At 35.4% G+C, this 13,314-nt stretch overlaps 3 protein-coding genes across 7 annotated transcripts; 2 read left to right on the top strand and 1 right to left on the bottom strand.

Annotated features, from left to right (window-relative positions):
• Positions 1-1,106: 1,106 nt before the first annotated feature.
• On the top strand, positions 1,107-5,314 carry LOC105630717 (VIN3-like protein 2). Of its 2 annotated transcripts, XM_012212638.4 has the most exons (5): positions 1,107-1,557; positions 2,706-3,366; positions 3,848-4,167; positions 4,286-4,578; positions 4,642-5,314. In XM_012212638.4, exons 1-5 carry the CDS (start codon positions 1,503-1,505, stop codon positions 5,131-5,133), a joined length of 1,821 nt encoding a protein of 606 aa, XP_012068028.1. In that variant the 5' UTR covers positions 1,107-1,502; the 3' UTR covers positions 5,134-5,314. The 2 variants fall into 2 exon arrangements, with proteins under 2 accessions (XP_012068028.1, XP_012068026.1); XM_012212636.4 differs by having other exon boundaries at positions 1,108-1,557; positions 4,286-5,314.
• Positions 5,315-6,116: 802 nt separating this feature from the next.
• On the bottom strand, positions 6,117-9,174 carry SIC (hydroxyproline-rich glycoprotein family protein). Of its 3 annotated transcripts, none has more exons than XM_012212639.4 (3): positions 9,045-9,174; positions 7,848-8,271; positions 6,117-7,225 (listed from the first exon to the last, which is right to left on the bottom strand). In XM_012212639.4, exons 2-3 carry the CDS (start codon positions 8,161-8,163, stop codon positions 6,513-6,515), a joined length of 1,029 nt encoding a protein of 342 aa, XP_012068029.1. In that variant the 5' UTR covers positions 8,164-8,271; positions 9,045-9,174; the 3' UTR covers positions 6,117-6,512. The 3 variants fall into 3 exon arrangements, with proteins under 3 accessions (XP_012068029.1, XP_012068030.1, XP_020533639.1); XM_012212640.4 differs by having other exon boundaries at positions 6,117-7,222; XM_020677980.3 differs by having other exon boundaries at positions 7,848-8,302; positions 9,045-9,114.
• Positions 9,175-9,318: 144 nt separating this feature from the next.
• On the top strand, positions 9,319-13,260 carry RGTA1 (RAB geranylgeranyl transferase alpha subunit 1). 2 transcript variants are annotated; one of them, XM_012212642.4, is made up of 8 exons: positions 9,319-9,613; positions 9,704-9,863; positions 10,017-10,177; positions 10,276-10,380; positions 10,938-11,732; positions 11,807-11,981; positions 12,283-12,469; positions 12,622-13,260. In XM_012212642.4, exons 1-8 carry the CDS (start codon positions 9,498-9,500, stop codon positions 13,008-13,010), a joined length of 2,088 nt encoding a protein of 695 aa, XP_012068032.3. In that variant the 5' UTR covers positions 9,319-9,497; the 3' UTR covers positions 13,011-13,260. The 2 variants fall into 2 exon arrangements, with proteins under 2 accessions (XP_012068032.3, XP_012068031.3); XM_012212641.4 differs by having other exon boundaries at positions 9,321-9,613; positions 9,704-9,866.
• The last annotated feature ends 54 nt before the right edge of the window (positions 13,261-13,314 follow it).

The raw sequence follows: 13,314 nt of genomic DNA, 5'->3' as shown, positions 1-13,314 counted from the left end.
CAGTATCTTATTGGGTATGGTATGTTATAACCATTTCCATATTCAATGGGTTCGGGTATACAAACCCATTTATACACATGTTCAAAATTTTATTCAAATGATTTATATATAATACATAAAAAAATATAAAATAAGTTTATATTCCCATACTCAATATTTTTTATTCGTTGGCTCAAGCATCTCATTCAACAGCAGATTTGATGGACTGGTCGGTTTCCCATCCTACTTGTATCGTTGATGTTCTGCGGCTTGATAGCCTTTAAGTCTATAACATATATTTTCCTTCAAAAAAAAAAAAAATATATATATATATATATATATATATATATATATATAAAATAATAGTAGTATACTTTGCAACTGTAATTATAATAAAAGTCAATTAACATAACAACTAAAAAAAAAAAAATCATATAATAAAATCGTAAAAATATTATTATATGAACACTCGATATTAATATTATGAGTATATACTATATGCAACATAAATAAAATAGCAATTTGATTTATATGTATTTGTTAGACCAATTTCTAAAAAAATAAATTGTTCAAATTGCAGAAAACAATAATGTTCATAATAAATAAAGTTTATTTAGATATATGATAAATAATGTTCATAATATATAAAAATATATTTATATATATAATCAATTGGTAAACTCATTGCATTTTATGCATTTTCAAATGTTACATTAAATGATAAAAATAAAGGTCTATTTGGCAATAATTTTTCATTCGTCAGTTAACATTTGGATCATTTATAGTTTATAATACTCATTTTATCATAAGTTATAAATATAAATAGTTTCAAATGATTGTTTCATGCCAAAATATAAATCAATTTGAATATTTTAAAGACTAATAATTTTTTTTAAATTTTATCTCTATTTATATTAGATATAATAATTATTTTAAAAATTAATTTTATTAAATTATTTTAATTTTTATTATAATTTAAGAGAATTAATTTGTTTTTTTTTTTTTTTAACAGAATACTTAATTTTATCGAATAGGGTTAAATAGTAATTTAATTATAAAGGACCCCACTTGGGTCACGTCTCTCACATAAACAGGTACAACCGAACTCTACTCCTCGGTTACATCACAAAGAGAAGCGCCGTGCGCGTGGTCGACGAATCAATTCATGCATTGAATTGAGAGAGAAAGGAAAAAAAGAAAGAATAAGAAAGGAGAGGGAAGGAAATCGAGAATCCTTCGCTCAGTTTCCTTCTCTTGCCCTTCTGAATTGCATCAGAATCGTATATACTATATAAATAAATATTCTTTATTCAATACAGAGATGGAAAATTCGCCCGTCGGGTTTTATCAGTTTGTAAATCCTTTAAATCTTCTTCACATTTTGCCCATTATCTATTTTTTTTATTACTCCAAAACCCATCTATCGTGAATTTCTTTTCGTTGTTGTATATAACTCTTTTTCTCTGCAAATAAGACTCCTACTTGTTAACTGCTTTAGTCTCTCTCTCTCTCTCTCTCCTGTTATGAGCAAACCAAAAAAGAAAAGGCCATTAGACATGGCCTCAGGAGGATTCTCAGGTCAGTTTTCAAATTTGTTTTTCTATTATTATTATTATTATTATCATTATTATTATTATTATTTCGTGGTTAGCTTTTATTTTGGGTGTATGCTTTTACAATTAATGGAGGTAGCTATATCTCACTTTTTAGTGTTCTTTTTGACAATGTATGTCTCGTTATGCTTTTTCCCATCTGGGTTTTTGCGTCTTTTTTGGTGTCTCCTCTGGTTTTCACTATTTTCTTTGTTAGGCGTGTTTGTTGTTGGTTTTTCCTAACAATGTATATTGGGTAGTAGGTGAAATCTTCTGGACTTTCTCTTGAACTGCCGCATAATGCAATATAATGTATACGGAAAGTGTCAATTTTTTGGCCTCTTCACTCTTCCTCTCTCATTGTTTGAGTGGTAGCAATGGGTACATTGCTGCTTTTGTTCAATATCCTTTGTGCAAGAGAAAAACTTTTTTGCTCATATCAACACCCAGAAATTTGTTTTGTTCTGTTGTATGGACCTTTTCTATTCATTTATGGTGGTTACTCAATTTTTTAAGGTATTTTTCTTACATGGGTAATCCAGATTTGGCTAATTATATAGCTTATAAGAAATGAAATTTTTAGACCATTCCTTGCTTCTCACCAATGCGCGGGGAAAGCGTTTTGCATGACTGGTTTATGCCAACTGATCTGTGCGACAATTTTACGAATAGTGAAGCAGGGTTAATGAATATCACAGTATATTTTTTTTAAGCCAGCTAGCTGACAATGTTATTATAGACCATCTAAGTTTTGGACTATGATGATGACAGTGATAATAATACAGTTATGGCAATAAGATATGTTTAAGCATTAAACAAGTATTTTTATTTGCATTAGTTGGGAATTATCTTGCGCTTCAATGGTCACTGTAACTTGCTTAAACGCACAAATATGGTCAATTGGCAAGAGTTCTGTATTCTGCATGCAAATGGTTTTTGTTGCTGACTGCTGAGAGTCATTTTATGTGATTTTAATTGGATGTCATGGTTTGAAAATACTGTTGAGTGCTGAGAACTGGCACCCATCCCCATTTGTTGCTGGACAGGACAATATTGATTGTTGTTTTTGTCTGCATGTGTTTTAGGGAGATCTGAAATTCAACTTTATAACTTAATAATTTGGTTGTTCTTCAGGCTTTGTCCTTGACCCTGCACACTGCAGTCAACTAAGCATGGGAGAGAAAAGAGAACTTATTCGAGAGATTGCCCAATGGTCAGAGGATGCCCCAGAGATTCTTAGTTCATTCACTCGCAGAGAGCTTCTCGAAATCATCTGTGCCGAGATGGGTAAAGAGAGAAAATACTCAGGATATACTAAACTTCGAATGATAGAGCACCTACTGAAGTTGGTTTCACAAAAGTCCAAGAGCGGCAAGACTAATGATATTATTGTGTCGTCTCCTGCTAAACTTCAGACTGGATTTAAAAGGGAAAGGCAGAAAGTATCCCATCTTCAACAATCAACTGACCTTAATCTCGTTTCTCAGGAGCGTAACAGAGAAGTTAAAATCCGTTTCTGTCAGAATGTTGCATGCAGGGCTGCATTATCTCCAAATGACGTTTTTTGCAAAAGATGTTCTTGTTGTATCTGTCACTATTTTGATGATAACAAGGATCCTAGTCTATGGTTAACCTGTGGTTCTGATTCTGTTGATGAGAAGTCATGTGGACTTACATGCCATTTGATATGTGCTTTGAAGGATGAAAGAACTGGAATTATGAAGATTGGTTCATGTACAAAGTTGGACGGCAATTTCTATTGTATTTCTTGTGGAAAAAAGAATGGACTAATGAGGTAAGTCTGCTTCTTATATTACCCTCTTCTATCGTAGATATCATCAATTTATGCTTTTTTGGCTGCATAAACAATAACAGACATAAGTTAGGCAGAGAAATTGAGTTGCCAACCATTGCTAGTTGAAAATGTGAAATCATGTATTTTGTGCTTGCCGCTTGCTGCATTTAAGGATCGTGACAGGTCAGGTTTTTCCAGGGACCCGACTGATCCGACCCATTTATTATGGGTTTGAATATTGATGAACAGGTTTGGGATGAGATGGGTATTGGTAATACTTTTACTGCCATGATGTGTTTGGGTTGCTTGGATTTTTTTTTTTTTTTGGTTTTTTTTTTTTTTTTTTTTTTTTTTTTTTTTTTTGGGGGGGGGGGGGGGGCGCAGAAGGGGTTTGATACCTGCTACTGCTACCTGCTTAATAAAATTCTTAGCTTATTACTCTGAGGAAGAAACTGGCTAATCAAATGTCTGCTGTTTACAGAACCTGGAGGAAACAATTGTTGATTGCCCAAGAGGCCAGAAGAGTTGATGTGTTGTGTCTACGAGTCCTTTTGGGTCATAAGATACTTACAGGGACTGAAAGATACAAGGAAATGCAGAAGAACCTGGAATCTGCCTTGCAACTGCTGAAGAATGAGTTGGGACCTCTTGATCTGGTGTATGCAAAGATGGCACGGGGAATTGTTAATAGGCTCTCCTGTGGTGCTGAGGTTCAGAATCTGTGTGCTTCTGCAGTTGAAGTTTTTGATTCAATGGTTTCTGACTGCAGTGTGGATCATATGGAAAATACAAAGCCAGTTTGTAAGTTCCTTTTACATATAGAATGCAAGCATGAAATTACAACATAGAATTATTTTACAATTGTGAAATGGAAATCTGATTTTCTGTAATGTTTGCTTGTTACACTTCATTCCTTCAGCTTGTCAGATTCGCTTTGAAGAATCCTTCTCAAGTTCAGTGGTCATTGTGCTTGAATACATGGACAAACTGTCTGATGACTTCTTAGGTTGCATGCTGTGGCATCGGGAGTCTACAGCGAAGGATTATCCACACAAACCCAATTTTATTATACTGAAGCCGGAGAAGAGTATTAGGATAACTGATTTAACTCCCTCTACCGAGTATTTCTGCAAGGCTTCTTTCTTTGGCAGCACAGGAATTCTGAGTGTTTTGGAAGCTAAATGGATCACTCCTACATCAAAAGAACAAACTGTTAGTATTTCTGTTGAATATGGAGAGGAAGAAAATACTAAAATTACTGAAATTCAATCTCAGGTGAAATCAACCGACTCCAAAAACATCAACTTGGTAGAGGACCGCTCAACAAGATCACAAACAATGAAGCACATCAAGAAGAACAAAAATGAAGGGTTATGCTGTCTGCCTCCATCCATAGAAGTCGTATCACCTGTGAGTCCTGCACCACTCTCTCCTTCCACACCTTGTAAATCGATCAGAATGCAAGAAATTTCAGGTTTGAGTTGTAAAAAACAAAGAGAGGAGAGTGCCTATGAATATTCAGTAAGAGTAATCAAATGGTTAGAGCATCAAGGTCACATAGGCGAAGATTTTAGAGTAAAATTTCTCACTTGGTTCAGCCTGAAAGCTACAATGCAAGAGAGAAGGGTTGTCAATGCTTTTGTGGATGCTTTGATTGATGACCCAGCAAGCTTGGCTGGACAGCTCATCCATTCTTTCGCAGACGAGATTTGCTGTGAGAGAAAAAAAATTCATCAGAATGGGTTCTGCACAAGTTTGTGGCATTAAATTAAAGCAGGAGTTTCATTAAGGTGGAAAATTTTAGGATGTAGTTAACTGTCTAGGGTTTTTCTGATTGGAACAGGAAAATTATGATTAGTCCTTAACTAATTAAAGATGTGCAGCTCCCTAGTTTTGAAGTCTTGAATGATAAACTAATATGCATGCTCTGCAACCCTAATTCCCAAAATTACAACTGCAAGAAATTCATAGAATTCTAGTTAACATTCAGAGTTGATGAATGAATAAATGGATACAAACGCCACCGTTCTGTAATTGACCAATTATCAATTTTGATAGGAAGAATTGTACAGGTTCTGCATTTTGAGGACTCTGATTGGTGTTGTCATTTGAGCAACTGACTCCCTTTAATGTTTTTTGGTCAATGGAGGCCATCAATTGACTTGGGATCTAGGATGGCATGGGTCCTCAGGAAGCCCCCAAAATTTTTTAAAATTTTGTAAAATATAATTATAAATAAATATAAAAATTTTAACAAATGTTGTTTTACTCAAATTATTTGTTTATTTTTATAATTTTAAGAAAAATATGCAGCATAATAGTATTTTAAATTCTGAGAAATATTTACGGAATCCTTTTTTAAAGAAATGTGTTGAAAAACTATACTTTTGAGTCAACTAGTCGATCAAACAGTTTGTTTCCTTTGTCTCAAATGCTTTTTAAAGTAGGATTTTCTTTTTCCTACGTGAATCACTGTTGAGTCTCTCACAGTAAAGGAAGAGAAGATGAAGATATGAACTACTTGGAAAATGATATTCTTATCATTCCTAAGCATGCTGCGCGTCAATTCTTATCATTCCTCAACATGCTGCGTGTCAATTCTGTAATTAGTGGCATTTGTGAAGGTGTACAAAACATATAGAATTCGATCCTGCCGATAAAACGAAAATGGAGGTCGATGAAAGGGTTCATTTTGTGCTCCATAAAATTCTCTAACAGCAGAATCCTTCTACCAGAAAATATGAATCTAATTGCACCGTGAATTATACGATCTTCCCTCTGTCGATCATACTGAGATTGCAACAATAAAATTTATCAATGATGAAAGGTATCTAGGAAATATCAAGCATAATTTATGAATTAAATCGACCAGCTATGCTAGATGAGTTTAGTATATTAGAATCCATGTACCGAGCTGCATTTAAATCTGAAAACCATCGCATGCAATCGCAGATTTCCTTTTCTTAAAGTGGTGTATGTAACATTTGGTTGCCTTATGGCATATACTCTGGTCAGTGCCTGTTTTAGCTTACCAAGATAGCTTCTTCCTCCTTCCTTCTCCTTATGGCAATGCAACAATCTTGTGTGTTGGAATCAATTTCAGTCGCAGAGGGGTAGAAAAGTTCTCCGTTGCATCAGAGCAGCAATTATGTACTTGGGGCATCATTGACTGATTCATTGAATGCTGCAGCAAGGTATTCTGCAAGGTTTTGAGAACTGGACTTGTTAGAAGACTCTGAAACTCTTGGCTTTTTCATGCTAGCTGACTTTGGAAGCCAGGAATCTGAAGAGCCATCCAATCCCTTCCATAGAACAGGTTCCAAACGTTGCCATGGGTCTTCAACCATAGACTTGTCATAAAAGGACTCTGCCCTCAATGCTGCATCTGATCCAATACCATGAGAATAAAAACCTCGCCCTCTGCCACCATTCCTTCCAGAAACTTGGCTTCTACTGCTTCCATGCCACTGGCCCTGACCTCTTCCTGAATGAGTAGAACTACCTCCACGTCCAGAGCCAAAGTACGGATTGTTGCCAATCCGGGGAGAAAGGGGCCTGCCTTGTCCATAATTAAAACTATGGTTTCCTTCTGGTTGAAAGTTTGGGTTTCTACTGCGGACATGGTATTGACTGGTCATACCTCTATGGGGAGCATTGTTGTGATAGTAAGCTACACCACTAGACCCACCCTGTGCATAAGGCATTCCTTGATGCATGGGGAAAGGACCAGCTCTTGGACTTGTACAGGGGGGGATACTGTTATAAGCAACTTGTGTTTGATCCATTATCTGGTAGGGTGAATAATTGTGTTGCATTTGATTAGAAGGAAAGGGCGTCATATCAGGATTTCTTGGTCCTGCTAAATAAAATGGAATGGAATAAGACATGATAAGGGAAGGGCTAAAATTAATATCATATGACTACACATACTACACATATATTTTTGTTCTTTTGGTAACGTGAAATCCATGATGCACTTACAGGACCATGCCAAATTAGATACAAGTTCCCTATGCACAAGAACTAAAACTCAGGCAAATGAAGACTTGGTACCAAGACCTCATGGTTGGTAAGCCTAATAGTGAAGAAAAAGGCAACCTTGTTGTGATTATAAAAGTTGTTTGTTGCTGGAAGTAAGAGACCTCCATGGTGCAATGTGTTTCTAACATCCTGATAGCATGGTAAGTGGAATAAAACGCATCTTAACGAAATGGAAATCAGACTATGGAACCTCATTTGTATTTATTGACAACAAAATTCAAACTTCAATAAATTTTAAATAATTTTAGATGTTAGAACAAATTTGTCCCACAAATTTCAACCTTCACATCCTTGAAAAACTTTTCAATTAGCACATACCAAGTTCTCGGCCAACAAACAATGACACCAAATAAAACAAATTGAAGAAGCAGAAACAAAAACTCATGATTTAGTTAGTATGCAAAAATGACAATTAAATGGCTGTTCAAGTAGCACCATACCTGGATGAGGTGATGAAAACTGCGACATGGAAGAAGCACTATCACTTGGAGGTGTAAGATATCCTTGTGGTGCTTGGTTACCAACTCCACTTCTCTTCTTGTTAGAATAAAATGCAGCCATAGGGTCGGTATAAAAATCGAATCTTGGAGTTGCATGAGATGGTTCCTGTGTAAGCTCTGGACTCTCAAGCAGCGGATTAGCAAGGAAACCAATATAACCCGATGAAGTTTGAACATGACTAGAAGCTTCAGCCTGAGCAGCTACCGTACGCATTGCTTTCAATCTTTCTCTTCTTCTTTCTGAATCCTCCTCCATTTAGATTTACTCACTCAAGTTGTAAAATCAATAGCTCTTAAGCTCTATCGATCAAAATCATTCCAAAAGAAGTTTAATCCATCTTGCCTTGATATTGCTTTAAATACACTTCATCAAAGAGAAAAACGAAAGTTCTCAACTTTATCAAAGAAAAGAAAGAAGTTAATAATTAACTTTTGAAAAACACAATTAAACAAAGAAAAATAGGTGTAAATAAAAGAAAGATACCCATAGAGAATTATGAGCTTAATTGCAAGAATTTAACTATTTAAAGCTAAAGAATTAATATTCCCATAGCCAATGGAAGAGGGAGATGCTTAAGATTTTCCATAAACAGCTAAACCAACATCAACTCTCCTTTGGTTCTCCATCTTTCTTCCTATAGGCTAAATTCTCATATCTCAGAACTCCATTGCACCTAATACACTCTTTCCAATCTCCTCTCCCTACTGATAATAATAGTAAGAACAAAACGAGCAAATAAAACAAAAAACATACAAATTACGAGAAACCCTTTTTAACCCATATTAGCCTCCAATTCAAAAATACACCAACGCCAAACAACGAAATTTGGAAACAGAAAGCTAATGTTACCGAAATGGGCACAATCCAGATTAGAAAATAAACATGCAAGCTAAGGAACCAATATTAAAAAGTAATCTCGAGCTAATACTAAGAACAACGTGTAATTCAAAGAACTGGGGAAAAAAAAAACCCTAAAAAAAAAAAAAAGAATAAAAGACAATAACTAGCAGAATAGCAAATAAACTGCTTATAATTGAAGGGTCTCTTCCAACTTGGCCAAAAAAAAAAAAAAAACATTCACTCACTCACACAGAGAATGCTAACTGAACAGAAATTAAGAAAAAAACAAGTTGAACCTGAGCAAGAGGAAGCGCAAGGCGGAAAATGGTGGTGAGGAGCAATGGCGCGATGAGTACAGTTAGAACACGCAAAATAGGAAAACAGGGGACGGTGAGCTGGGCCGATCGGGATTGAGCAATGGATTTTATGGGCCGGATTAGCCTAATACTATGGCCTGATTGGTGGATTGGCCTCGCGATAGCCTTTTACCAATTATCCAAAAAAACGTTACACAGTGAAATTCAATTGAATTTTATTTTTTAGATTATCTCAGACAAATTCATTTATAAATAAATTATACTTTCTACTTCCATTATTCATTTCTTCCGAGTGTTGGTTTTATTCAACGGAGGCCAAAAGGCAAGTTCAAATTCTGATTAAGAAAACAATTTAATTTCATTAGGGAGAAAATCTGAAAAGAGAAATCTTATTCTTTGGTGTTTTGGGTTGGCTTGTTGAACAAGAAGAAAATGCACGGCCGTCCTCGCAAAGCCCTGAAACCCGAAGATGAAACTGCTTCGACTGCCAAAGCAGAGAAGCTACGTGCCTTACAATCTCAGTTTCTCTCCAATCACCATCAGAAAATGTATTGTAATTTTCTCGTCATTTTTTCCTTTTCTCGCGATCCAAGCATCTTTTAATTTATTTATTTATCATTTTTTTTAAATGTTGGCAGTTATAATAAGGAAGCTGTGGAGCTAAGCGCGAAGCTTCTCGAGATCAATCCAGAATTTTACACTGCTTGGAACTATAGAAAACTTGCCCTTGAACACAATCTGGCCCAGTCTGTGTCTGATCCTAATTTAGTCAAGTCAATTCTCGATGAGGAACTTCGAGTAGTGCGTTTGAAAATTTCGAAATCCTAATTTGATTAGCAGCTAATAATATGACTAAATTGAGTGTTTCTATGTTTTAGTTTAGGAACTAGAAGCAAAAAACTTTCTTTTCTCTTTTTCTCGTTGATTCAGTGAATTTGGTGAACATTTTAGGTAGAGAGTGCACTAAGGCAAAATTTCAAGTCATATGGGGCTTGGCATCATCGTAAGTGGGTGCTAAGTAAAGGCCATTCTTCTATAGAGAAGGAATTGAGGCTTTTGGAGAAGCTCCAAAATGCGGATCCTAGGAATTTTCATGCTTGGAGTTACCGGAGGTGAAGACCTAGCTGCTTTTGGAATTAATTCTTGATTTAAATAGATGTTTAGATTGTGAATCTTAGAGTTATTTTATTGAATTATTACTTTTGTCCAGATTTGTTGCGGCGTTGATGAACAGATCGGAGGAAGATGAATTAGAGTGTACCCAGAATCTAATTGATAAGAATATCAGTAACTATTCTGCATGGCACAATCGAAGGTGTGTTAGTTATTTCGTTAAAAGCTTTTTTTTTTTTTTTTTTTTTTTTTTTTTTTTTTTGGTAATTGCTTAAGTTATTGAAATTAGAGTTGATCACCGACATGTTATGCAATCAAAATACCTTAAGATTTCTTATGCTAGTGTAGTCTGAGTATATGAAATAGATGCTGACTAGTGATTCTGGTTATAACTTGGTTAATTTTGAAGGATTGTGACTATGGTTGATGATGCTTCTTGATTTTGAAGGATATTTGGTTTGTAGATTTAATATTGTTCTTCTCTGATGTAGCACGCCCTATTCATTTTCTTTACGATGGATGGGGCTAGCTAGAAAATTTTAATGATTCCTGTAACTCCCTAAGAGCAAAGATTATAGGTCACTTAGTGGCATTTCCCCTCTCAAAATTATCATTAAGAGTAATGTGTAGTCATTAGTGAGAAATCTACAATGTTAAAATGTGATGTCCATTGCTAGGAACATGTGTTAATGATATGATGTCTCCTGATTTGTGGGGCACATCTCTTAATAACGTTATGTTGATGTGAAAATTTTGCAGTTTTCTCCTATCTAATTTGGTGAAAAAAAATGTGCAAGGGTTTACCAAAAAAGACGAGGTTTTAACCAGGGAGTATGAATTGGTACGTGAAGCTCTTTTTACTGATGAAGATGATCAAAGTGGTTGGTTTTATCATCTTTGGCTTCTCGAGCAAACTGTTGAAGCTCAGCAGCCTTTGCTTGTTTCTTCATGGCCTGCTCATGGTTCTCAGCTCATTCTATCAGGGGATAGGTGTATGGACAGTCACGCTTCATCTCCATTCAATATGTTCCAATTTGATTCCAGAACATTTCCACTCATTCTGTACTTTAATCAGGCTGTTGAAGGTGTGACCTCATCTACAGTGACAGTTGCATCTAAATCTAACTCAATTGAAGAGCTCATTTGGAAACCTCTTTCAGCAAATAACACTTCAGCTGCCCAAGTTTGGGTTACAAAATTAGGTTTTCCCAATGTGGATATCCACTCTTTAGAAGCTTATCCTGTAGAGGTTACCCTTGGACACTGTGAAGGAATTGTTTCTTCTCGTGGTTTTCACTATAGCCATTCTTCTCATTTTGCATTTACAGTACATGCACTACCTGTTAAGACAGAACTTGCAGAAGGGGTAGCTGTAGAGAGAATATCATGGATGGATGAAAACTTTCATCTTTTTGAGCCTCATTTGTTGGAATCAATTCTAGTTGCTTCACTCAATCACCTAAGCATAAAAAATGAACATCAGCCAGAAGCTACAACATGGCAATCGAAAATCATAGCAGAAGAGATAGAGAACTTCCGAGAGTTGTCAGATTGGTAAGCCTGCTTCATCTGATGAGCAACAATAAATTTGGGAAGCCCTTGTTCTTGACTCTGTTTCTGTTTTGCAGTAAAATTGGAAAGCTCACACTTGCAAGACTGTTGACTGCTCATGATTCGTTAATGTCTTCTAACAAATTGGTCCATTGTGAAGAAGTTCTGAAACTATATAGTGAATTGATGAAGTTGGATCCATCACATTCTCGATACTACAAGGACAAACACAGTTTGGTTTTGTTGCAACGGGTATTTTCTTTTTCTTTCAAGGATTGTTTGTCTTTAAATACATAAGATTAAGAATACATAAACTTTTAATATCACTGTCTTGCTTAGAAATGTCTAGGACAACGCATTTTAAATTGCATTCTTAATACTGGCAACAAGAATTTGGTTTCGCATTTTATGAGCTTCTCACCTCATGTTGTTTAGTTTTAAATCAAAGAAATCTGGTTATGATTAAGGCATGCGGATTTTAATTAATGGGAACTTGTTTGGATCGCAGTACTAAATTTTACATAACTTGAGCAGTTTCACTATGATTGTGCAGGTGATCTCTAGCAGGGAATCTATACTGAGTCACTGCTTTCGCTACAAGGACTTGACTTCACCAAGCCACGCATATCCTATGTGTTTACGACTCAATAAATTATCATTATCACGAATAGGGTCTGTTGAGAAATTATTGTGGGTCCAAATGCTAGACCTTAGTCAGAATGATCTTCAATCAATTGAAGGTAAATTGCTTTCACAAGTTACCGAAGTCTTTAACACATTCCTTCCTCCTTTCTGAACTGCCTGTATCTTTATGAACCTAAATCCTTCTTTACAGTTCTTTGTATCGTTCAATGAAAAAAAAAAAAACTCATAATTTGTTTGTATATGGCAGGATTGGAGGCTATGCAGCTACTTTCTTACTTGTGTTTGAGTAAAAATAAACTCTCCAGTTTCACTGCTTTGGAACCTTTGAGACAGTTGAATTCATTAAAAGTGCTGGATATCTCATACAACGAGATAGGTGCACACTCTATCGACACGAGAAGGTATCTGTGTTCCTCTCCTTTGTCTCATTCGGTTGGAAGCGAATGGAAGCAGGATAAAATTGTGATTGATGGGCTCAGCATGACAAATTATTGGGAAGCATTTTTTGTATTGAAAGGCTTGAACTTGACACAATTAGACATGGTGGGGAATGCAATTGCTGATGCAAATTTTACCATATTTCTGGTGAAGGTTCTGCCTACACTTAAGTGGCTGGATGGTATACAGTTGAATTGATTTTTTTTTTTTTTTTTTGGCTCCCCTTTCTGATTTTATTAAAAATGTTGAATAGACTGCAGTTCTAGCTATCTTGTTTATTGTCACTGTTGGTATCTAGCACTCTTAGACCAAGCCTTTGGCCTTAGTTCAAAGGCTTTCGAACTAGCTTTTAGTGTTGACCAAGTTAAAACTCTATCTATATTCATTATAGAGTTCTGTAACATAACTTTTATAATAGCATGAAGCTTTGTATGAAATATTAACACTATATGTTTAGCTTTTATAAATTTTTTTTACAATTTAATTAAACAATTAATGTTTT

Source organism: Jatropha curcas, chromosome 9 (assembly GCF_041381405.1).
Source record: "Jatropha curcas cultivar XTBG-Jc1 chromosome 9, XTBG_Jcur_1.0, whole genome shotgun sequence".
NCBI classification, from domain to species: Eukaryota; Viridiplantae; Streptophyta; class Magnoliopsida; order Malpighiales; family Euphorbiaceae; genus Jatropha; species Jatropha curcas.
Note: the sequence above shows the minus strand (reverse complement) of the source record. Positions and strands in the feature narration are given on the sequence as shown.

Excerpts from the sequence above, each read along its gene's own strand:
- LOC105630717 (XM_012212636.4), top strand. The coding sequence starts at position 1,503 with ATGAGCAAACCAAAAAAGAAAAGGCCATTAGACATGGCCTCAGGAGGA. Across the intron at positions 1,558-2,705 it reads GGCCTCAGGAGGATTCTCAG|GCTTTGTCCTTGACCCTGCA; the intron begins GTCAGTTTTCAA and ends GTTGTTCTTCAG. Across the intron at positions 4,168-4,285 it reads GGAAAATACAAAGCCAGTTT|CTTGTCAGATTCGCTTTGAA; the intron begins GTAAGTTCCTTT and ends TCATTCCTTCAG.
- SIC (XM_012212639.4), bottom strand. The coding sequence starts at position 8,163 with ATGGAGGAGGATTCAGAAAGAAGAAGAGAAAGATTGAAAGCAATGCGT. Across the intron at positions 7,226-7,847 it reads GTTTTCATCACCTCATCCAG|CAGGACCAAGAAATCCTGAT; the intron begins GTATGGTGCTAC and ends CATTTTATTTAG.
- RGTA1 (XM_012212641.4), top strand. The coding sequence starts at position 9,498 with ATGCACGGCCGTCCTCGCAAAGCCCTGAAACCCGAAGATGAAACTGCT. Across the intron at positions 9,614-9,703 it reads TCCAATCACCATCAGAAAAT|TTATAATAAGGAAGCTGTGG; the intron begins GTATTGTAATTT and ends AAATGTTGGCAG. Across the intron at positions 10,178-10,275 it reads CATGCTTGGAGTTACCGGAG|ATTTGTTGCGGCGTTGATGA; the intron begins GTGAAGACCTAG and ends ACTTTTGTCCAG.